Source organism: Cyrtonyx montezumae, unplaced genomic scaffold, assembly GCF_038088225.1.
Source record: "Cyrtonyx montezumae isolate F1298 unplaced genomic scaffold, pur_monq_1.0 scaffold_4, whole genome shotgun sequence".
Taxonomy (NCBI): Eukaryota; Metazoa; Chordata; class Aves; order Galliformes; family Odontophoridae; genus Cyrtonyx; species Cyrtonyx montezumae.
Genome location: NW_027072045.1, coordinates 33115534 through 33137773, shown reverse-complemented (window position 1 = coordinate 33137773; position 22240 = coordinate 33115534). Strand labels below are relative to the sequence as shown.

General features: G+C 44.9%; 1 protein-coding gene across 5 annotated transcripts in view; it reads left to right on the top strand.

The window, feature by feature from the left end:
• The window catches only part of SGMS1 (sphingomyelin synthase 1), a 75748-nt gene extending 59391 nt beyond the window's left edge, over positions 1–16357 (top strand). For all 5 annotated transcript variants that reach the window (XM_065746476.1, XM_065746475.1, XM_065746472.1 and 2 more), the window contains 5 exons: positions 746–1585; positions 9062–9179; positions 12835–12988; positions 14072–14238; positions 15578–16357. In XM_065746476.1, the coding sequence (XP_065602548.1) occupies positions 966–1585; positions 9062–9179; positions 12835–12988; positions 14072–14238; positions 15578–15757 (1239 nt within the window). In that variant the 5' untranslated portion in view covers positions 746–965 and the 3' untranslated portion in view covers positions 15758–16357. The remainder of the gene's footprint in view (positions 1–745; positions 1586–9061; positions 9180–12834; positions 12989–14071; positions 14239–15577) is intronic.
• The last annotated feature ends 5883 nt before the right edge of the window (positions 16358–22240 follow it).

Sequence of the window (22240 nt, the reverse complement as noted above, 5' to 3'; positions counted from 1 at the left end):
AGCTATGTGTCACTCGTCTTGTTCAGTGCAGGGGGTCAAATGAACCAGATGTAGGAATTTGTTACCTTGTTCATTTTTTCATTTTTTGCTTTCATTTTCCTACTGCTTCATTTGTAACTTACTGCAGGCATTTGAATTCTAGCAGCGTACCATGGAAACTGTAAAATCTACCTTGAAGAGCTGCTGAACATCTGCTGTGCAAGCCTAAACAGTTTGTTTTATTTTCAGTATAGCCTGTTTGGGCACTGATTTTCTTGCTGATACTTTGTCCAGAACATGTGACTTCACTTTCTCACGCAGTTTTTGTTGCTGACCTGTGGAAGAGCCGTTGGTGTGGTGTGCTGGCACAACTAGGTGCAATGCATTCAGTCAAGGTGGCAGTCTGTGGGAGGGGACATGGCTTGTGGCATGGCCATTTGCTCTGCAAGACCTTAAATCCCTTAGTGCTATGATTTAAGAGGGGTTTGGGTTCTGCTTACAGGCCGGAAGTGAATGATAATAGAAAATTTCACATGTACAGAGCAAAATAAATCCTTGACTCATCTATGAAGCATTGTTTTTAATAAAAAAACGTTAAGGCTCTGGAATAATTGGCAGCAAGCTCAGAGAGAGGACAGGGCTTGTGCGTTCAAGGCTGGCACTCAAATAAGTATCTCTTTTCCAAGCCTGTAGTTTTGTCTTCGAATATGAATTGCAAACTTTTGGTAAGTGCTGTCTGAGTGACTTTTTTTTTCTCTCTCCCCAGGAAGAAGAATGCCAACACGAATATGAAGTGAACCATTTGCTACGCTTGTCACAGCACCTGGGTGTTCACATCAAATGGTTAGAGACAGGGACTTGTCTCTTGCCAAACTGCTTCCTCAGACAAGATGAAGCCAAGGAGGAGCTTTCTGATGCGCTGGAGCCGCAGTGACTGCTGCCCACTTTAAAATCAATGTAAGACTGTGCCCTGGCTGCTTGGCAGGATGAAAGAAGTGGTGTCATGGTCGCCTGAGGAGGTGACAAATTGGCTAATGGAAAACGCTGTGCCAGAGTACTGTGAGCCATTGAAAAGCTTCACTGGACAGGATTTGATCAACCTGACAGAGGAGGATTTCAAGAAGACGCCTCTCTCCCGAGTGTCATCTGACAGTGGCCAACAGCTATTGCACATGATTGAGAATTTAAAGATGGCTCATCACATAGAGGCTCACAAAAATGGGCACGTCAATGGGCACATCCGTGTCAGCGTGAACACTGTGCACGAGAACGGCTTTAGCAGTAAAACAAAGCTGAACGGAGTGCCAAATGGTTATAAAAAGGAGATGATAAAGATCCCCATGCCAGAGCCATTGCGCTTGCAGTATCCCATGGAATGGGGGAAGACTTTCCTGGCTTTTATTTATGCACTTTTTTGTTTCATCTTTACCACAGTGACTATCTCAGTTGTTCACGAACGAGTGCCTCCCAAGGAGGTGCAGCCTCCCCTACCAGATGCATTTTTTGATCGTTTTGATCGGGTGCAATGGGCCTTTTCTATTTGTGAAATAAATGGCATGATCCTTGTAGGACTTTGGTTTGTTCAGTGGCTGCTGTTAAAATACAAGTAAGTAAAACCCTTTGAAGACTGAGTGTTAGGGCATACTTGTGATGGATTTGGAGGTCAGATACTCATTTATGTCCAAGTAAAATGAAGTTTCTTGTGCTCTTTCTGGTTTTGGTATTGCAGTTTGCGTGGGGTGCTTGTGCAAAAGCAGGGAGTTTATTCCAACTGCTACATAAGAAACTGAGGTCTTGCTTTCTTGCAGAGTTAATGTGAGCCCTTTTAGCATGTGAAGTGCATTGAATCGAGTATAACTGTGTTCTTAACTCATTTGACTGTCCTGTCTTTGTAAGAGTGAATACATAAGTCATCATCTGTTAACTGATTTGGGAGGGGTTTATTCTCACTGTAGTTTACATGAAATAAGGATCCTACGCTAAGGTCATGGTATTTTTCATAGAATCACAGAATTCATACAGTTTGAATGGACCTTTAAATGTCATCTGCAGTGAACGTGCACAGATAGATGAGGTTGCCCAGGGCCTGATCCAGCCTCACCTTGGAAGTCTCAAGGGATAAGGCAACCACAGCACTAGGTAACCTGTTCCAGTGCCTCACCACCCTCACTGCTAAAGACTTTTTCCTTATATCCAAGCTAAATCTATCCTCTTTAAGCTTAAAGCCATTTCCACAGACTCTGTTAAAGAGTCTGTCCCTTTTTCACTGTAGCTTCCCTTCAGATATTAAAAGGCTGCTATCAGGTCTCCTTAGAGCCTTCTCCAGGCCGCACAGCCCAAGCTTTCTCATCCTGTCCTCATAGGAGAGGCATTCCATCTCTTGGATCATTTTTGTGGCCCTCTTCTGGATGCACTGTAGCAGGTCTGTGTCTCTCCTGCACTGGACTCCCCATCTGGATGCTGTACTCCAGGTGAGGCCTCAACAGTGCAGAAGAGAGGGGCAGGGTCACCTTCCTTGCCCTGCTGGCCACACTGCTTTTGATGTAGCTCAGGATACAGTTGTCTTTCTGGACTGCGAGTGCACACTGCTGACTCCAGTTTCCCATGCACCCACAGGTTATTTTTGGCAGGGCTGCTCTCAATCCTTTCATCCCCCAGCTTGTATTGGTAATGAGCGCTGCCTTGACCCAGGTGCAAGATCTTGCATTTGGATTTGTTGAACCTCATGAGGTTCACCTGGACCCACTGCTTAAGCCTGTCTAGGTCCCTCCGGATGGCATCCCATCCCTCTAGTGTGTCACTGCACCTCACAGCTTGGTGTCATCAGCAAACTGGCTGAAAGTGTACTCGACCCCACTGTCAATGTCACTGATGAAGACATTAAAGAGTATTGAACCCTGTAGGACACCGCTCATCACCGGTCTCCATCAGGACGTTGAGCCATTGGCCAACACTGCAGCCAGTTCTTAATCCATTGAACATCAAATTCATACCTTTCCAATTTGCAGAGAAGGATGTTGTGGGGTACCATGTCAAAGGCCTCCATGAAGTCAGGTAGATTACATCAGTGTCTCTTCCCTTGTCCGTTGATGCAGTGACACTATCATAAAAGGCCATTAGATTAGTCAACCAGGATTTGCCCTTGGTGAAGCCGTGCTGGTTCTCCCTTGTCAGCTCCCTGCCTTCCATGTACTTAGCATTGCTTTCAGGAGGATCTGCTCCATGATCTTCCCTGGCACAGAGGTGAGTCTGATAGGATGGTAGTTCCCAGGGTCATCCTTTTGATCCTTCTTAAAAATGCATATCTTCTTTCCTTTTTTCCAGTCAACAGGGACTTTACCTGATTGCCAGGACTTCTCAAATGTTAATGAGTGGCTTGGCAACTGTATCAGCCAGTTCCCTTAAGACTCAGGGATGCATCTCATCGGGACCCATGTTGTGGATGTTCAGTTTCCTCAGGGGGACCTGAACCTGGTCTTTGCTTGTGGTGGAAGGGATGTTGCTTGCCCAATCCCTTTCTACCAAACCAAACATTTGAGGGCTGTGTGGCAAGCAGTTATCAGAGAAGACTGAGCCAAAGCAGTTGTTAAGTACCTCAGCCTTCTTCTTGTCTGTTGTTACCAGCTTGCCTGTGTCACTCGCTGGTGGGGGGAGTACACCCTGCTGGACGTTCCTTTTCTGGCTAAGGTGCCTGTGGAAGCCTCTCTGATTCCTCTTGGCATCCCTAGCCAGGTTCGGTTCAAAATGGTCCTTGGCTTTCCTGACCCCATCCTTACACATCCCAGCAGCTTCCTTATACTCTTTCCACAGTACCTGTCCCTGCTTCCACTGCCTGTGCATTTTCTTCTTGCTCTTCTGTTTGACCAGCAGGTTCCTTGCCTTCCTCTCCTGACTTGCTGCACTGGGCGATGGAGAGCTTTTACGCGCTGAGGAAAGCTTCTGTAAAGATGTGCCGGCTCTGTTCTGCACCCTTGTCCATGGGACAGTTTCCCAGGGTGTTTTGTTGACAACTCCCTGAAAAGCTGCAAGTTAGCTTTCATAAAATGTAACATCCTAATTTTACTCTTTGTCTGTCTAACATCCCTCCATGCCATGAACTGTGTCATAGCACAGTCGCTACAGCCCAGGCAGCCTCCAGTCCTGCTGTCAGCAGTCAGTTCATTTACATTGGTGTGCAAAACATCCAGTATTGCATCCCCCCCTGGTGGGGCCGGCTATTACTGAGTCAGGGAGTTATCTTCAGTGCATTCCAGGAGCCTCCTGGATTGCCAGGCTACTTTTCCAGCAGATGTCTGGGTAGCTGAAGTCCCCCAGCAGGATGAGCACTTGTGATTGGAACCCTCCAGCAGCTGGAGGTAGCAGGCACCATTGACAGGCACAAAACAGAAGGCAGTGCTGTGTACCTAAGCAATACTGCATTAAAACTTTTAAAGAACGTTTTCTTGTTGACATTAGGTAGGACAGGTAATGTCAAAAACAGAGGGTGTTGAAAGCTTATCTTATCATAAAATATGCAGAAGTGCAGATACACAATGAATTTGCAAGGTTATCTGGGTACTTGCTCATACCTGCTTAGAATTGCAAGAGAGGTGGAAGTCACTTACCTCTCATGCTCTACAAAGTGTCTGTGCAAGTGGATGCTTAATTCGGTTTTTAAAATGAATCCATACCTTGAACTGCCTTAGCATGAGTGGTCTGATACAAATCCTTGTGCTGCCATGCCTGTGGAGTGTTCAAAGTCAGGAGGCTCTAAGCAATATCAAGTGGCATGTTGCCTTTCCTTTCTAAAATCAGGCAGAAGCATGCCCCACAGCTGCCTCACCCAGAAGGGTTTTCCTCCTCTGTTATAACACTAGGTCTCTTCCTTCACCTGTTATTTTATTTTATTTTAATGTGGCTTCTATATTAAAAACAAACAAATAACAGCTGGAAGGCATGTAATCTGTGCACCACCATGTTAAATACAGAATCTTTTGGTTCACAGGACTTTGTAATGACCTTAAAGTTTTCAGTTTCCCTTTCTCAAAGAGGTAAAACCTGAGGGTGACAGCTCACTCATCCTTATAATGGAGGGAAGTATTAAAACTTAAATGTATTCAGGTGTTCACCAGCTTGCTAAGGTACAGGCAGCTTGAGAGAACTGCTGTGCTGGGGCAGGATACCTTTGCATAACAGAGTTGTAGATTTCCATAGCTGTCTGACAAATGTTTATCAGTCTACAAGATGCTGTGGATTTCTCATCCTGGGGGGCTGTCCCATATGTCCCGAAGACACAGCGTTTGCTGTGTATCTTTCACGTATGCATTGTGGATGAGCACCTCCTATCAGAAAAATTCCAAACAACTACACCTTATTTTATGAAATTCAGAGGTCATTAGTGAGTACTGGAAAAATTAATCAGTTTTGAGACTACTGTTTATTCATCTTTACTATTGCTTTATTGGGTTTTCTCTGCTGAAATTTTAAGACCATTGTGCACTTCTACAGAATTCCTTAAAGGAAAGTTTCTAGAATGGTTAATATCATCCACTTTCATGGTAGTATTGTAGAATGCTTAGAAACCGTGAAGTTGCTTTTTGTGTGTGTGCGCATGTACGTAAAGGAGGAAGAATCTATCCTGATGTGGTCTCTTGCTGTGTAAGCTTCCGAATCAGGCTCCTGTGGTGGTAGCTGAGCTCTCTTGGCTGCTGCGCTCCTATGATGAAAAGGAGAACCGTAAATTTGGTGTCCCAGAGTAGAAATGTTGTTCAAAACCAAGGGAAGTGCCAAGAGAAGGCCATGGGGGATTGCTTTCAAAACTGTGTTGGGTTAGTTGGGCAGTATGAGGGTTCAGGCACGCTGTGATGGATTAAGAACAGCACAGTCTGAGAGGTACTGAGGTACTTGGAGATTTCAGAGCAGTGAGAGATGGGTTGGAGTGAAGGCAAAGTATTTTGGCATCCTTGATAGATGTGGAGTGTTTGTCTGCTTTGGCTGTAAGGGGACGATGTCGTACAGTGACAGGGCTTTCCATTTTCAGTATCAGTCCTGGAACAGCTATTCTGTGCCAGATAGTACGAGTGCTGGGTGGGTAACACGTTAGAGACCTTTCTTCTTGTGCATACAGGAGCAGAGCTATCCAGGTCGGAGAGGCCTGGGCTGTCAATAAGCAGCAAAAAGGGAACAGGGTCTGGTGACACAGCTTTGTGTGGAGGACCTCATCCTTGTGGCTTTGGTTGGTGAACCACCAAGTGCTAAAGAAGAACTGAATCTCTTTGTGGAGAGAATTATCACCTCTCTTTGAAACTTAATTCAAGAATGAAGGGAGGAAATGAAGCCAGATGGAGTTTTTTCACTTCCTTGAGCATCAGTGGTGTCAGGGATAGCCACTGTGGCAGATGTGGTGAGCTGTGAAGCCCAGTGGTTGCTGGGCAGGAGACCCATTTGCTGTCCTAGTTGTCTGACAGAACTGCCACTCGTGGGTGTCTTTGAGGGAAAGTTCAGAAGCACAGTTACCCCTGAGGTTGTCATTGTCTTGCAGTGAAACTCTTACTGCTTCTCACACTGTATCCGTTATTTACCGGGGTCCTGATTTCACCCCACATTCTTCTTCCAGGTGATGAAGGCTGGTAGAAATGTGTCACTCAAGGTACTCATCTCTTCCATCTATTTTGTCCAGGCATTGCGTGATGATGGTGACTAAGCCCTATGTGTCTTTTGGTGTGCTATGAAACCAGACCTGAAGTAGAAGTTGTTGTTGTATCCATCCAGCTAACCATGGTGCAGACTTTGCATTGGCTCTTGCTAGACCTTTCTTATCTGAAAAAGAATTTTGAAGTCATGAAGATACTGGAGTTTCCAGCTGGCATTTTCCTGTCTGCTTAGTGGGCTTGCTCAGCAGTGAGGGCTTTGGTGCTGGGCACTAGGTGTGATACAGGGAGATAAATGTCTTCTTTCTTTGCATATCCTCACATAATCCTGCCCCTGGTATTTTTGGTAAGGGGATTTGGTGGATTTTGCCAGAGAGCAGGAGCAGGGAGGATGCACAGAACTTGGCTTGTTACCTTGGGTGACCTGAGCCTTATTCTGCAGTCTGAGAAGCCCAGGCGAGCTGCCCGTAGTTTCTGATGGGAAGCATTCCCAGATGCTTCAGAAGCACAGCAATAGTTTTTGGCCGTGCTCAACTTCTGATTCAACCTAGGTACTCACAGGAATGAAAAAGCAGCATACTTGCAACCCATGTTAGGTAAGGTCTGAATAGTTGTAATCTTTGCCAGTAATAAGCTTTCAGTGTACTCGTTAGGTGGCTCACACACACATAGGCCAAACCTTGTTGAAAGAGGAAAATATGAGGCCTTTTGGATTTTTTTTCTTTAATGCTACAGTGCAGAGCACTTTGATGTAGACTTTCCTAAACTAAACCACACTAAATCCACTTTAAGTAGATTAATGGGTAACGTTAACAAAAACATTCACTGCTCAGTAAAACACTGCCACTTCTTTGGTCTTTTGAATGTGCTGCTGGTTTGAATCCCCAACCTACTCTTTGTCTTTATACAAGACCATAAAGGAAAGCAAGCTTGAATATGGTTATAAAAGCCAGGCACGTGTGAGATCTGTAATGGATCACCCTTGTAACAGAGAATTTCCTCATAGGAACCCCAGAGGAAAACTGCTGTCCAGGTGGTGTGGTGCCTTTAGCACCAGGACTTCCCCCACCTCGATGAATCTGATTCTGTGATGCAGTCCATGCAGCTGCATAATACAGTGTGCTTCTTGACTCCCAGCTGCATCCATGTTTGCACTGGAAGGGGGAAGAATCCCGAAATACTAAGTTTCAATAGCTGTCAACACTCACTGAGCACTTGAGTGCAAAATGCATTTGCACTGGAGTATTTGAAGCTTTTCTGATAAATTAAGACACTCAAGTTCTTACTGATCTGGCACTACAAAGTTGTACTCCTCTGGGAGCAGAGCACTTTAGTTTAATAACTGCCAAAAGCTATTACAAAGGAAAAGATGGCCAACTTTGAGCTATCAAAGGGCTCAACTTCGTAGAAAAATTGTTATTGAATCTTTCAAGGTGAAAGCTTCAGAATAGTATTGCAACTCAAATGACTCTAACTCTAGATAAGAGTGGTTTAGATCAACCAAAACCCAGAGGGCCGGCAGGATACAGCAGTAGTTGAGTCTTGAGCTGCTGTAGCTGGGTCTGCCTTCTGTTTTGTAAAGCTGTTGGTGATTTTTTTTTCATGAAGGGCTATGCAAACTCATATGTAGTTTGCTTCCACCCTGATGGATGTGCTGAAAGCTTTTTCCATGTGGTAGTGTTGACCAGTACGTATAGGAAAACTTAGTAGGCCCGGTTTGGGTGCTGGCTCTTGCTTCTGAGTCAAACTTACAGCTCTCTGCACGCTGCTCTCACTGGTTTTGCAAAATCCCCCGAAACTGAGAATTTTACTGGCAGACATCAATGAATGAATCTCAGTGCAGCTGTGACTGCTTGCCTAGAGAGTGCCCTCCGAAGAGAACACCCCATTCTGCAGCTGATGCAGCTCTCAATTGGTATTTTGGATATTTTACTGCTGATGTGAGCTGCTCTCCCTGTTAATGCTGCTTGAGAAATAAATGTTCTCATTCATTTGGGTCATACAAGCTATTTCTTCTACAACATTCCTTTGTAATTACTAAGAGGTGTGTGTCAGCAGAAATTAACTTACTCCTTTCATCTTGTAATGAAAATATTGTAAGTTTATCCCCTGCCTTGAATAGAAAATTAGTGACCATTCTAAGCTAATGGAAGGGTGTGGGCATGAAATCCCTTGGAATGTTTTCAGCCCTAAATCTGCACAGGCATTTGTATTCTAATCCTTAAATTTCCTGTAATCAACTTCACGGGTAATGTTACTTGAGTCGTTTGCGAATTTCTAACCTGTGGGAATATTTGTGAAGGAAGTCAGTATTCCTAGGTGGAAGCTGATGTAGATGAACAAGTCCCAAGTTTCAAAAGCATCAGGAAGACCAAAGTTGCTAGCCTGTGTGTTTTATTTATCTTTTCTTACTGTATTTGCATTGAGTAATCTCCTTTTGTTTCTTCTTCTAGGTCTATAATTAGCAGAAGATTTTTCTGTATAGTTGGCACACTATACCTGTATCGGTGTATTACAATGTATGTAACTACACTCCCAGTACCTGGCATGCATTTCAAGTGTTCTCCAAAGGTAACCTTCTCTTTGCTTATCTGCATTTTAATCATTCTCCTTTGTCTCACTATAGCCAGAACAGTGAGCAATGGTTTCTCAGTTCATGGTACTGATTTGAAAATGGTTTGGCACGAGGGGGTTGCTGGGAGGGTGTGGGTGGGACTTCCACCTTCCTTCTGCACATCCACGTGGCTTCTGTAGCAGCTGGAACTGATCTGTGCGTTCAGCATTTTTCCTCTTCACTAAAGCAGTTCAGGGTTGCAGCCTGTTGTTCAATCCATTTATGGTTTGTAGTCAAAAATGACCCAAAGAGACTTTAATTTTAAAGTCAGTTTCACAGGGAAACTCTTTGCTACTATTAGTCCCAGGATATAATGCAGTTGTGTCAGTGCAAGGGTTTGACCTTCCCTGAACTATCACCGACTCTCGTTTATTGTGACAAAGAAAAAACGTGCTTACAAAAGCCGTGGTGAAATCAAGTTACTGAAGCATAGGTGTTCTCCCTCACATGAGCATGGGAAACAAGCTATGTGTGTTACATATACGTGATATTTCTCCAGAGAGTTCATCTCCTTGCCTCTGCTGTTCATGCTGTAACTTAAGTGGGAGAAAGGACAGAAGCTAATTCCCGTGAACTGTCTGCGTCATGCGCAGTTCAGCAGGGTTGCGCGCACAGTCATGAGGTAGATGAAGACAGTAAAACCATAAATCAAACCCGTGATTCCACCTGAGGCACGTGCTCTCACTGTTTTTATGATGTTTGCTGAGACATACAAACCCGTGGTGCAAACAGAGCAGAAACGCTTGGGTTCCTCGGCGAGGTAAAGCCAGCAAACGTGCTTTATTGCTTGTTTGGCAGTGCAGAGCTTTGCCAAGCCACGTGTGGCTTCTTGAGGGACCTCAGTCTTTTGTAAAGAGGAGTAGAGGGCAGAGAGTCAACATTGTGTTTGATCAGTTAGCCATTGCGAAAGAAAAAAACCACACAGATATGTGTGGGCCAACCTGAGTAAAACTGTCATCTCCGGAAATTTACAGCTCTGGCAAGTAGGGCTCATTAAACAAAGACAGGCCTACATTGTATTCTACTATTGCTCTGCTTAGAAGATTAGCTGAGCTTTTCTGAAAGCTTTGAATACCCTGTTGGGAAAAAATATCATCTTATTACCTTACTCTTAACAGTCACAGGGTGGGCTTTAGGAGTACTTTAGTGTTTTATAAGGAATTGCTAGCAGGAAATATTTAATGGCTACAAAGACTCTCTGTAAATCTGTCCAAAAAGTACAATTTCTACTTGTTAAAGCAAGAAGGAACTTTAAAGCAAAGGAACAAGATGCCTGTGTTGGCCAACCAGGGCATTCTGTGTTCCCTTCTGACTGTTAAATGGGTTGTGAAACTTAGTAAAATGAGGTAAGGATCCAGCAGGCATGTAGTTGAGTGTGCTGACCCATATGTCCTCCTCCAAACTCAGGTGGTTCCCGTGCCCCATTGGGTCCTGGAGGTGCTCAGTACCTGGTTGTGCTTTTCACACATTGTCTGAGGATTTCTTTAATGGCTAGATTTATGTTAGAGCTGTGAGCAGCAGATGCAAGGTCTGGGGACAGTTCATAGGTTCATAAGGTTGGAAAGGACATACAAGATCATCTAGTCCAACCATCCTCCTATCACTATCCCTACCCAACTACTAAATCAAATCCCTTAGCACCTCATCTAAACGCTTCTTGAACAGCGCTAGGGATGGTGCCTCAACCACCTCCCTAGGCAGGCCATTCCAGTGCCTGACCACTCTTTCAGAGAAAAAATGTTTCCTCAAATCTAATCTAAATCTTCCCCGGCGCAACTTGTGGCCATTCCCTCTCGTCCTGTCACTATCAGGGAGAAGAGGCCCACCCCCTCCTCACCACAACCCCCCTTCAGGAAGTGGCAGAGTGCAATAAGGTCTCCTCTGAGCCTCGTCTTCTCCAGACTAAACAATCCCAGCTCCCTCAGCTGCTCCTCCTAAGACTTGTGCTCCAGACCCCTCACCAGTTTTGTTGCCCTTCTCTGAACACGCTCCAGGGCCTCAATGTCCTTCTTGTAGTGAGGGGCCCAAAACTGAACACAGTACTCGAGGTGCGGCCGTACCAGAGCTGAGTACAGGGGGATGATCACCTCCCTGCTCCTGCTGGCTACACTATTTCTAATACAGGCCAGGATGCCGTTGGCCTTCTTGGCCACTTGGGCACACTGCCGGCTCATGTTGAGCCGAGCATCAACCAACACCCCCAGGTCCTTTTCCTCTCTACATTCTTCAAGCCATTCTGCCCCAAGCCTATAGCATTGCATGGGGTTATTGTGGCCAAAGTGCAGGACCCGGCACTTGGTCTTATTGAACCTCATCCCATTGAGCTCAGCCCAGCTGTTCAGCCTATCCAAATCCCTCTGAAGGGCCTCCCTACCCTCAGGCAGATTGACACATCCTCCCAACTTGGTGTCATCTGCAAACTTACTGAGGGTACACTCAATTCCCTCGTCTAGGTCATCAATATAGATATTAAACAAGATGGGCCCCAAAACTGACCCTTGGGGGACGCCACTCGTAACAGGATGCTGTCTGTGGGGCAACAAATACAAGAAAAGGATTTGATTCAAAGTGCGTGTTAAATCTGGCTTCAGGCAGCTTGCATGTGTAGCGTGGGCAGTTCATCTCATTTTCAGTTAGACTATCATCTGTAGGGCTTGCAATGTTATGAATAAGATGAATTAAATTAAGTTTGATTTATTTAAAGTGTGTTGCCTCTTGAACAGAAGAGGAAACAGATGTTTAGAGACTATGAGAAATTTCAAACTGTAGCTGGAAATATTTTTATCTCCTTTTCTTGTTGTGTAGCTGGATTTTTTGAGACTGTATTACAGAATTCACAGGTTTTCCAGCAGTCATTATTCTGCTCCTCACTGTACATGTGAAGCTTATAAAAGGATATAATGAATCAAAACTCTGAACCCCTTACATGGTCTTGGAAGATTCCCACTACAGCATTTTCCTGTACAGCTTCAAACACTGACAGCAAGGCCTCGGAGAAAGATAATACCTTTACTTGGTGGTAGCAAGAAGTATTTATAACTAACAGCAGTTTCTGCTCGCCTGCCAGTTCTGCCCTACATACGTTACTCTGAGTGTGGCCACTGACAGGAGGTTAACACTTCCTGCACCATGCCTTGATTTGGGTTGTGGCACATTTGGTTTTTGTGCACATACACATACATTCATGAATATCTGTACAGAAAAATAATACTACCTTTTCTCCTTCTGTCTATTTTGTGAGTTCAAGAGAAGAAAGTAATCCTTTAGGATATCGTATTTGTAGGGAAATTGTAATAATTTTCTTGATTGCCCATTTTGAGAATATTTAAATAACAAATGGATGCAGGTCCGTGCAGCCTGGGCTCACACAAAGACTTGGGACAATGCATACAAAGCATCTGAACAGAAATAGACAATTCCAGTTGTGTTTCATCTAGAAATGCATTGCTGGCTTTTGGGAAAGGTTGTAGAATTTACTGAATAAATTGTTTTATATCAAGGCAAAAAGAGAGAATGAGGGAAAGACAAAGTTGCTGACTAATGGTGTGCTATAAATTCGGCAAGGTTTGCACCGATACAACAGCATTTATTTGTGGTTTTCTCTTCCACCAGCTTTTTGGAGACTGGGAATCTCACCTGCGAAGGATAATGAAACTGATAGCTGGCGGAGGATTGTCCATCACAGGATCCCACAACATGTGCGGCGACTATCTGTACAGCGGGCACACCGTCATATTAACTCTTACATACTTATTTATCAAAGAGTGTAAGTCTGTTACTGCTCATCAGGAATTTCCTGTTGTTTAAATTGCCTGCTCATCACTGGTAAATGCAATTACAGTGAAACGGCACCGTTTCCTATTAAATGAAAGTAATACTTCAAGGATGTAGATTTGACTGAAAAAGAAAACTTGGGAGACAAAACAAAACACCTTCCCATGTACTCGTCTGAAGTATACATTTTATTTCCAATGTTTTGTCTAGATGATCCGTACCTTCATTGAGCCGTGCCCCACGGATGAATACCATTACATTAACTGCATCTCCTTGCCTAGAGAGATGGATGCCAGGGCCACTTGTTTTGCCTTTTATGAAAAGTGGAATTAATATTGAAGCACAAAACAGTTGATTTTACAGACCAGGATATGTTAGATTTTTATTTATCTGGCCTGTTTCTCAAAGGTTTCATAACCTTTCTATTTTTCAAGTGTCCAATTACCTCTAGGTGCAATTTAAAGCTGCACCCTGAAAGAAGGGTGATTGTCATCTCAGCATTCCTGCTCTTAATCTGTACTCTTCTACCCACCCACAACTGCAGTCTGCATCCTCTTCTAATTACAGCAATAGTCCTGAGTGCTGATAATACTATGTTTTGAAATCATAGAATCATTAAGAGTTGGAAGGAACCCTTAAAGGTCATTTATTTAAATCCTCCTACAACGAACAGAGACGCATACAGCTCCATCAGGTGCTCAGATCCCATCCAGACTGACCCTTCATGTCCCCAGGGACAGGGAAGCCACCACCTCCCCAGGAAACCTGTGCCAGTGCCTCGTCGCCCTTGTTGTAAAACACTTCTTCCTTATATCCAATCTAAATGTCCCCTCTGTTAGTTTGAAACCATTTCTGCTTATCCTTCCACACAAACCCTTCTAAAGAGGCTGTCCCCTCCTTTCTTACAGCCCCTTCAGATAGTGACAGGCCGCTCTCAGGTCTCCCTTCTCTTCTCCAGACTGCACAGCCCCAGCTCTCTCAGCCTGTCCTCACAGGAGAAGTGTTCTGTCCCTTGGGTCATTTTGGTGGCCTTCCTCTGAACATTCCCTAACAGCCTGCTTGTGCTTCTTTGCAGATTCCCCACGGCGACTCTGGTGGTATCACTGGCTTTGCTGGACACTCAGCATGGTTGGGATGTTCTGCATCCTCCTTGCTCATGACCACTACACTGTGGACGTGGTGGTGGCTTACTACATCACTACAAGACTTTTCTGGTGGTATCACACAATGGCCAACCAGCAAGTGAGTTTCTCCCAGTCTTTGGATCCTTATAACTCTGTTTGCAGTATTGTGGTAGGGAGTGAACAAGCCTGAGCCTTTCAGCAGGAGCCTGCTCCTGTGGAGCATCTTGCTCTCCCCCTTCATGCTGGCCTTACAGGCGTGAAGAGGCATTGTTGTGTGATTGCATCTCGCACATCAACCGCAGAAAATGTTTGAAGGCTTGCTGTAGGCTGTGTAACCTCAGGTTTTGAAATCCATTCATTTTGAAATGAATTTGGGCCAACTGGCAGTTTTTATTGTGTTCTGACATACCTGGTAGAGCTAGTGCTGTTTTCCTAGATTTCACTTAGGCCTGTATCAACTAACTAGTGTCCAGATATTTTCTGTGCAGCATGGGGAAGGTGTTTTACATAACTGTTGCATTCAATTGCTGTTAGTTATGTTTGGCAAAGGCCCGGTATGATAGTAGGAAATGAGTTAATATTTCAATGGTGCTGATTTTCAGTTCATACCAAGGTCTACATAGCTGTGTTGTATGTTATTCCTGCTTGTTTGTGGTACTTGGAGCAGCACCCCCAACGTTGTGGCACATTTCTGCTTCCAAATGCCTGACTGCAAATAGCAAAATTTCATGATCATTCAGGTATGGGGCCACTGTGTTTGGTAACAGTCTGTGCCTGGAATTCCTGTTCATAGGTTCATAGGTACATTAGGTTGGAAAGGACCTACAAGATCATCTAGTCCAACCATCCAGTGCTGGTACAATGCTCCAGCACAGTGAATGTGCAACAAGGTGCTTGCATGACTGCCTCACCAGCTGCCCACTCCTTTTATTTCAGCTGTGGCTTGCTCATATACAAGAGGAGGAAAAAGGGTGGGTGGCTGCGGTGTGAGAGCAGATGAAGGCCAGGGCAGGGTTCTCTGCCTCCTCTGGATGGGCTGGGCATGCCTACAGCTGGACTTAAGAATAATTCTGGGGCTACAGAGGGTTTCAAAGGTAGTCTTGAAACCAACCCCATTTAGGGGAGTTTTATTCATTCCCAGTAGAGAGGTGAGGTTGACCTTTTTTGACGTTCACTTTTTCCCAGTGGGGTTGTTGAGCAGCCGAGGGCTTGGACGTGATGGTGAGCGTCACTCAGATGCAACAGGGCCTATGTGCAGGGAGGCTGTGGAAAAGCAGCTTGGCTCCTTGTGTTCTTTGTATAGATTTGCTCAGCAGGTATCTCAAGATGCGGAGAGGTTTTTGGAAACAGCTGTAGGCAAACACCACCCCTGATACATGGCAGCAAAGGACGAACAGTGAAGTCATACAAGCTGTGTGCTCTCTTGTAATTCTTTTTTTCTGGCTATCTTTCTGCAGGTGCTAAAAGAAGCTTCCCAAACCAACCTCCTTGCAAGAGTCTGGTGGTACAAGCCTTTCCAGTACTTCGAAAAGAACGTGCCAGGAATCGTACCTCGCTCCTACCACTGGCCCTTCCCCTGGCCGGTGCTGCACCGGGGCAGGCAGGTAAAATACAGCCGGCTGCTGAATGACACGTAACAGCATGTCAGGGGACATGGGGAGTGGGCCTGTCCCAAGTGCTAAGGACTCCATGCAAGAAGATGCCATAAAGAAACAACAACAAAAAACCCAACCCCTCCCTGACCCTTTCTTTTAACAGTTCCCCTGACTTAACCTATTCAGTTACCTGGTAAGCACTGTGATCTTTTTTTTCTCTCCAAAGGATCTGCGTTGGACAACAATAAAGAAAATTTAACTTATCATGCACTGTTATACATTTCTTGTGAATAGATTTGGGATTTACATTACCCATCACCATGTTCCTTTGTAAATGATGCGACAGCATAAACGAAAGCTTTTATATCATAAGTTCTGGTCTTTCCAGTCACATCTGGGAATAATGCATATTATTTTCTTGGGAAAACATAATTTTCATATCTCTTGCCCCAAAGATTGGGCCGTAAGCCATTTTCTAGCTAATGACTATACGAAGGTTTCTGAATACCTGCCTCGGGTAAAATGGAGAAATCTTTCTACCTGTTGCACCGTGATACAAACGAGATGACAGACACAGGAAGGTTTGATAATCTTGATTTTGTAGAATCTGCAGTGACTGTGTCCAAAAGTGCAAAAAACAAACAAACAAAAAAAAAACAACAAAAAAAAAAGGGTTGTAAAGTGATTTTTTTAACTATTTCCTAACTTTATTTTTCAAAACGTGTATGAAAATTGAATTTAAAAAGATTTTTACATGTCAGAGAAAAGAGAGTTAAAATTTAAAGAAAATGCTTCTTGGGAGAGAGAGATTTGTCTATGTTTCTAGTGCCTTTCTTGTCTTGATTGTATGGTCAGTAGGCAGTCTTAAATGTTTTTATTTAAAATGAAGTATTCCATGAAAGAAGAATTATATATACTGTATAATTACTAATTTTTGCATTTATTGCTAAATTAAACTGGAAATTTGCTTATAATGTTGAAAATGCCATGGGTAGGGATAAACCAAATAAAGAAGGGTCAGGTCTTGTTCACACATTGTGAGCAGATCATGCGAAAGGAAATCGCTTTATTGTCTACTTGGGAGCTGTATTTTAATAAGAAAACAGCCATGAATTCCTGTTTTTTAAGAATTTTACAAATGATCACTGAGTGAACTACGAATGGTTTCTCCATCCCATATTAAGCTGTTGTTGGAAAAACAACAAAGATAATCTATTTCTTTAAAACATTTGTGCAGAAACTGCATGTAATTCTAAGTTCCGCTCCTACCATACATACTGTATGTTTGGGGAAGTATTCTATCCTAAACTTGCCAATGTGCAGAACAAAATAGTTTTTTTTAAGAATGAAGAAGAGAAAAAAATATATATGAATATATATATATATATATATATACACATTCTGTATTTTACGTGAAGCAGAGTTATCTTCTGTAGGGTTTTTGTGTATTCACAAGGTGATATTTGTATTGTAAAACAACAATGGTGAAGGAAAATAAAAAGGCTTTTAAAAAATGTAGTTTTCTTTATCTTTTTAATACTAATCTGAAATTCTGAGCTGGGTTTAATCTTCCCAACCTTGCCTTTGATTTTACATGTAATTGCACTGTAGGCCATCAAATTTGGATTGTATGGAAACTGCATTGCTGTTGAATTGCTGTTCACCTTTGGCAAATCGGTGCCTTATCTGAAATAAATACTATGCAATACATTCTGACCATTTGGGAGCTGGGAGTGGATCTGAGAAGCCCTCCTTGGAACCATCCCCAGGGCTTGAAAAATCTACCCCAAAAGTGCTGAGCTGGAGCGCGTGGCAGGGCAGGCAGCCCTGGCAGCCCCAGGAGCTCTCAGTCTGCTCGTGCAGACTGCCAAAAATGTCCCAGTGCTGTGGGTACTTCATGGGGACGCTGTCATTTTTTGTTCCTTCTGTTTTACTTATAGAGTTTGTGGTGGTGGTGTTTTATCTTCTCCTCCCTCTTTCTCAACCTTCTCGAAGAGTCATTCCTGTGTTACTTCCGCTGCTTTGCCTCACTGTTGCCTGGGATGCTGAGCAAGACGAGTCCATTTCATAGCATCTCTCCCTGGAAGGGAGAGGATTTCTTCCTACTCCACGTTTCTTGGCAAAAGCCCTTTGCAGCAGCAAGTTTTAGGGATTAGCTCTGCATGCTTTGCCTTGAGCTCACAGTAATTGTCTTGTGTGTGGTTGGAAGCTGATTTTAAAACAGCAAACCCATCCCAAGGTGACTGCTTGAGAGAGTTCACGCTCCCAGATGTAAATGAATAAGTAGATTTTTCAAGACCTGGCATCACACGCATCAAAACCATTGACATAAGTAATGTATGGATATATGCACATGACATTAAATGGAATCTGCTGAATTCTGCATTGTAGTGTCTGACTTACTGCATGGATCTTGCTGAACGTGGTTTCATTTTGTTTGCTCACAGCAGAGCTGTGCTTCGGTAAAGCGTGCTGTGCGTCTTGAGCAGTGATGGGGCAGGGGGAATGTCGAGCCCAGCGATGCCTCGTGGCTCCAGTTCTGCATTTCCCCCAGGGTTCTCGGGCATGGTATTTGTTCCTGCTTCTTCTGCCTTTGCTTCCGGATGTAAGGGCACTTAAAAATAATGAAAAGTAAGGTCAGGTGCTGGAATGGGCTGCACAGAGAGGTGGTGGAGTCACCAACCTTGGAGGTGTTTAAAGAACGTTCAGACACTGTGTTGAGGGACATGGTTGAGAGAGAACTGTTGGAGATGGGTGGATGGTTGGACTGGATCATCTTGTAGGTCTTTTCCAACCTTGGCAGAAAAACACCAAAAACAGCAGCGACAAAAAAGGCACAACCGTTTGTTTTGTGTAGGGGTAGGACACGGCATGTCCAGTGCACACCAGAATTGAAGGACACATCTTCAGAAGTACAAGTTGGGATAAAAAGAGGGCACAGAATTAAGGATCCTGCAGTTGTTGGTGTCACGGAGAAGAAGCAGCCAAGGTCTTCCCTGAGAGCAGACTTAGATGAGCCCCCATGTTGCTGCGATCCACCTTGGCTTTGTTTTTGTCCCTTTCAGATGGGGAAGGTTTCAGGACTCCTAAGGTACAGGGAGGGGAGGTTCTTGAGCGCAAGCTCAGTGGATTCCTGCAACAATGATCCGGAAAAAGTCAGCTGGCATTAGCATGGGGAGGCTGTGCCCAGTTCTGCTTTGTCATTTTCCTATATCTGGGCCCAGTGAGCAAGAAGAGATTCCCAACAAGAGTTTCCTGGTGTGCAAGCGCTCTTTGGCTTTCAAGCGTGACCAGACGCCAGGTTGGCAAAGGCCTCCAGGGGAGGGGATCAGCTAGGGGCAATGTGTTTCATCCAGGAGAGGGGATCAGCTAGGCACAATGTGTTTCATCCAGGAGAGCCTATAGCAGCTGCCACATGGTTTCTTCTGATGTCTCCTAGCACAGAAAGCACTGCTGGCTTCCCTGAGGGTCCCAGCCTGCAGTCCTCCTGTCCCGCACCGGTCTTCCTGCAGCTGCAGGGGTGTGCCTCCATCCTCAAACACTGCAATGCAACTCCAGAGCCCAAGGGCCTCTCCCTTGCAGCCCTCGGTTATTTCTGTGGACCCTCCAGGTGCTGCTTCAGAGCTTTATGGGCAGTCAGATGAGCAATGAGCAGCAGTTGGTTTGGGTTAATTTAGACTTTTCTCAGCTTCTTGTGTGAGGGTCCAGCAGCCAGGGCTGCAAATGTGGGCACAGATAGAACTGTTTGCCTGCCCATGCAGCCAAAGTGGTTAAGCTCTGCTATTGCTCATTTCTTCATTCCCACTTAGTATTTTAAAGACTTCAAGTCAAACAGGATGAGAAGGAGCTCAGAGGCATTCACTGAGATGACATCTGATTCTGGAAATTACGATTTCCATGGTTTCCTCTGAAGCCCAACCCTTCACCTGACAGAGTTAACCTGCTGCTGTCAGGGGGCTGTGGCTGGGAAACTGGGAGGGCAGATGTGCACGGTGCTGCCTGAGCCACCCCGCCTGTCCCTGCCAGAGCCCTGAAGGATTTTGCTGATAGCTCTGCGCAGACACCTTATCTCCCACCATCAGGATCCATATAAAAGGGACTTTGGACGTTCTGTATAACCAGCATTATGCAAAAGGCTTCAGAACTGCTTTCACTCCTCACAGCCAGGATCCCAGGCTTTGGTGAACATCCTGTCTCTGGACAAACAGCAAACCTCTATTGAGAGCCAGTCCTTGTCTCAGGCCCCTGCTATAGGCACCAGCTGTGCTTTAACAAACAGGCTCGAACAGAAGTTTCCATTCTCTGAATGCCAGGCTCTGTGAGGTGTCAGCACTTTGGGGTACCTGCTGTGGCTTCCCCAACCCCCAAATAATGTGTTGCTGATGCTGCTGGTTTCAGCTGAACATGTTCCAGCCTAAGGAAGAGAAGCCTGGGCAGCGCTGTGTGTTTTTTGGGGGAAAGGAAAACGCTCATCTATTCAATCCTTCCCCACCGTTCTGGCAGTCCCCTGTGGAGGCAAACAGAAATTCATGGAATTGTGCAGCAGCTCTGTTCTGTCCCCTTCCGTGTGCATGCAGCTCCAGTAACTAGGGCTCTTCTGGGCTCATTCTGGTCAATTTAACCAACAGAAAGACAGCAAAATTAGGACAAGCTCTGGAACAGCATTTGAGGATGCTCAAAGCCCCAGACCTCATCCAGCAGGCAGAGAGACACCAGCCAGCAGTGTTTTGTAAGAACAGATCAGTGGGCTTTCACCCCAGATGCGAGGCCAGAACTTTTCGTACAAACTGAGGTTTTAATTGCAATGCAAATGAGCGTGCCTTTTGGCTCTGGACAGTTCGTGCTGAGTCTCTCAGCCAAAACCCAGCTGGCTGTGCGTCAACAAGGCTGCCGGGTTGCTGTCCTGATGATGATGTTGAGCAGAAAAGCAGAGATCCTTCAGGGTTTTCTTTCCTCTGCCCAGCACATTACCTCACAGAGAGATTTTTAACTTGAATTTTTAACACGTGGGGCATTTCCTGCCTGCTTGGGAATGATGTGGTAAATTCTTATGGGGACAAAGGGCATCCTGATTCAGACACTGCACACCAAATTCTTTGGGTCACCAACATCAGTTGTTGCGAGGAGTCTCAGGGCTTTGGACGAATGTCTACCACTTGCCAGTGAGCTAAGCCAGAGTGAGAATTGACAGAGAAGGAAAGCAAAGAGGGAGAATAGACAAATAAGCACTCTGTTCTGTTAGTCTCTTTTGTGGTCTGCTCAAATTTGCATTCCCTGTGGAAAGAACATCTAGAAAGCAAGGGCAGATGCAAGTCCTTGGTGTCCCATGGGTACAATCCCTTGTGTCTCCTCCATCTTTCCTGAGTGTCAACACTGGAAGATAAGGATTGAAGGATTCAGGTTCAGGTGGTTCATGAAGATTGCGGCCTCCTATGAATTTGTAAGAGAAGAGCTGAAGTCTCTGGAACAGGCTGCCCAGAGAAGCTGTGGTTTCCCCATCCCTGGAGGTGCTCAAGGCCAGGCTGGATGTAGCCTGGGCAGACTCATCCAGTGAGGATGCCCACCACAGGGTGTTGTCACTCGATGGGCTTCAAGGTCCCTTCCAACCCAAGCCATTCTATGGTTTATAAGATGAACAGGGCAAGCCATCACTATTCCAACTCTTGAAAACTCAGTTTATCCATGTCTCACAAATGAATACACCACTTTTGGAAAGAGTTCTTGTTCTGCCAATACCCTGCCTGCTCCCATGGCATCCTGCCTGGCAGGCTGTTTTCTACCAGCAGCAGCGCCAACATGTTCTATTGGTATCATGGCAAGGAGATAACGTATCAAGAAATCTTACTTCTCCCCACTAGCCAGCCTGAAATCTGCTGAGTCTGAGAAAGATACTGGAGGAGACCTTGAAGCCATGACTCAGGTTGCTTGCTGAGATATTAACCCTTTGGGTTAGGAGTATGATAGAAATGGGGCCAGAACAGGAAAGCAATGTCTTCTTTGATGTTTGGAAGCTGAGTGGGATGGAAAAGATATGTGGTCCCATTCTTAAATTCCCCAATTAGTTGTGAAACCTTTAACCCCACTGCAAACAAGGGCAAGCATCTGCTGTCTCAGGAGTGTGATGGCTCCCACCACACTTGGGAAGAGCAGACATGGATCTTTGAATAAAGCAGGCCTTAGCAGAGCATGTCCCTATATTGAGCTCATCCAGGGAAGTCTGTAAACCATTGGGATGAATTTTCCAAAAGGACTGGTGCTCACAGCTGGATCTTGCAGGCTGATCAGGCTGTGATGAAGCAAAGAGGAGAGAAAAGGCCTGCTTCCAAATTCCTGGTGTACCAGAGATGATCTATGCAATCCTAAAAAGGTTGTGTTGAAGAGACAAGCGCAGTACGTAACTTATATGCATGGAAAAACTCTTCCTGCTTCTGTGGTAAAAACTATCGATCTGTTTCTCCTTATCTTGCATTGAGCCTGACTCACAGGGCTGTAACAGCGATAATTTTCAAGCTGGACTTTTCAACA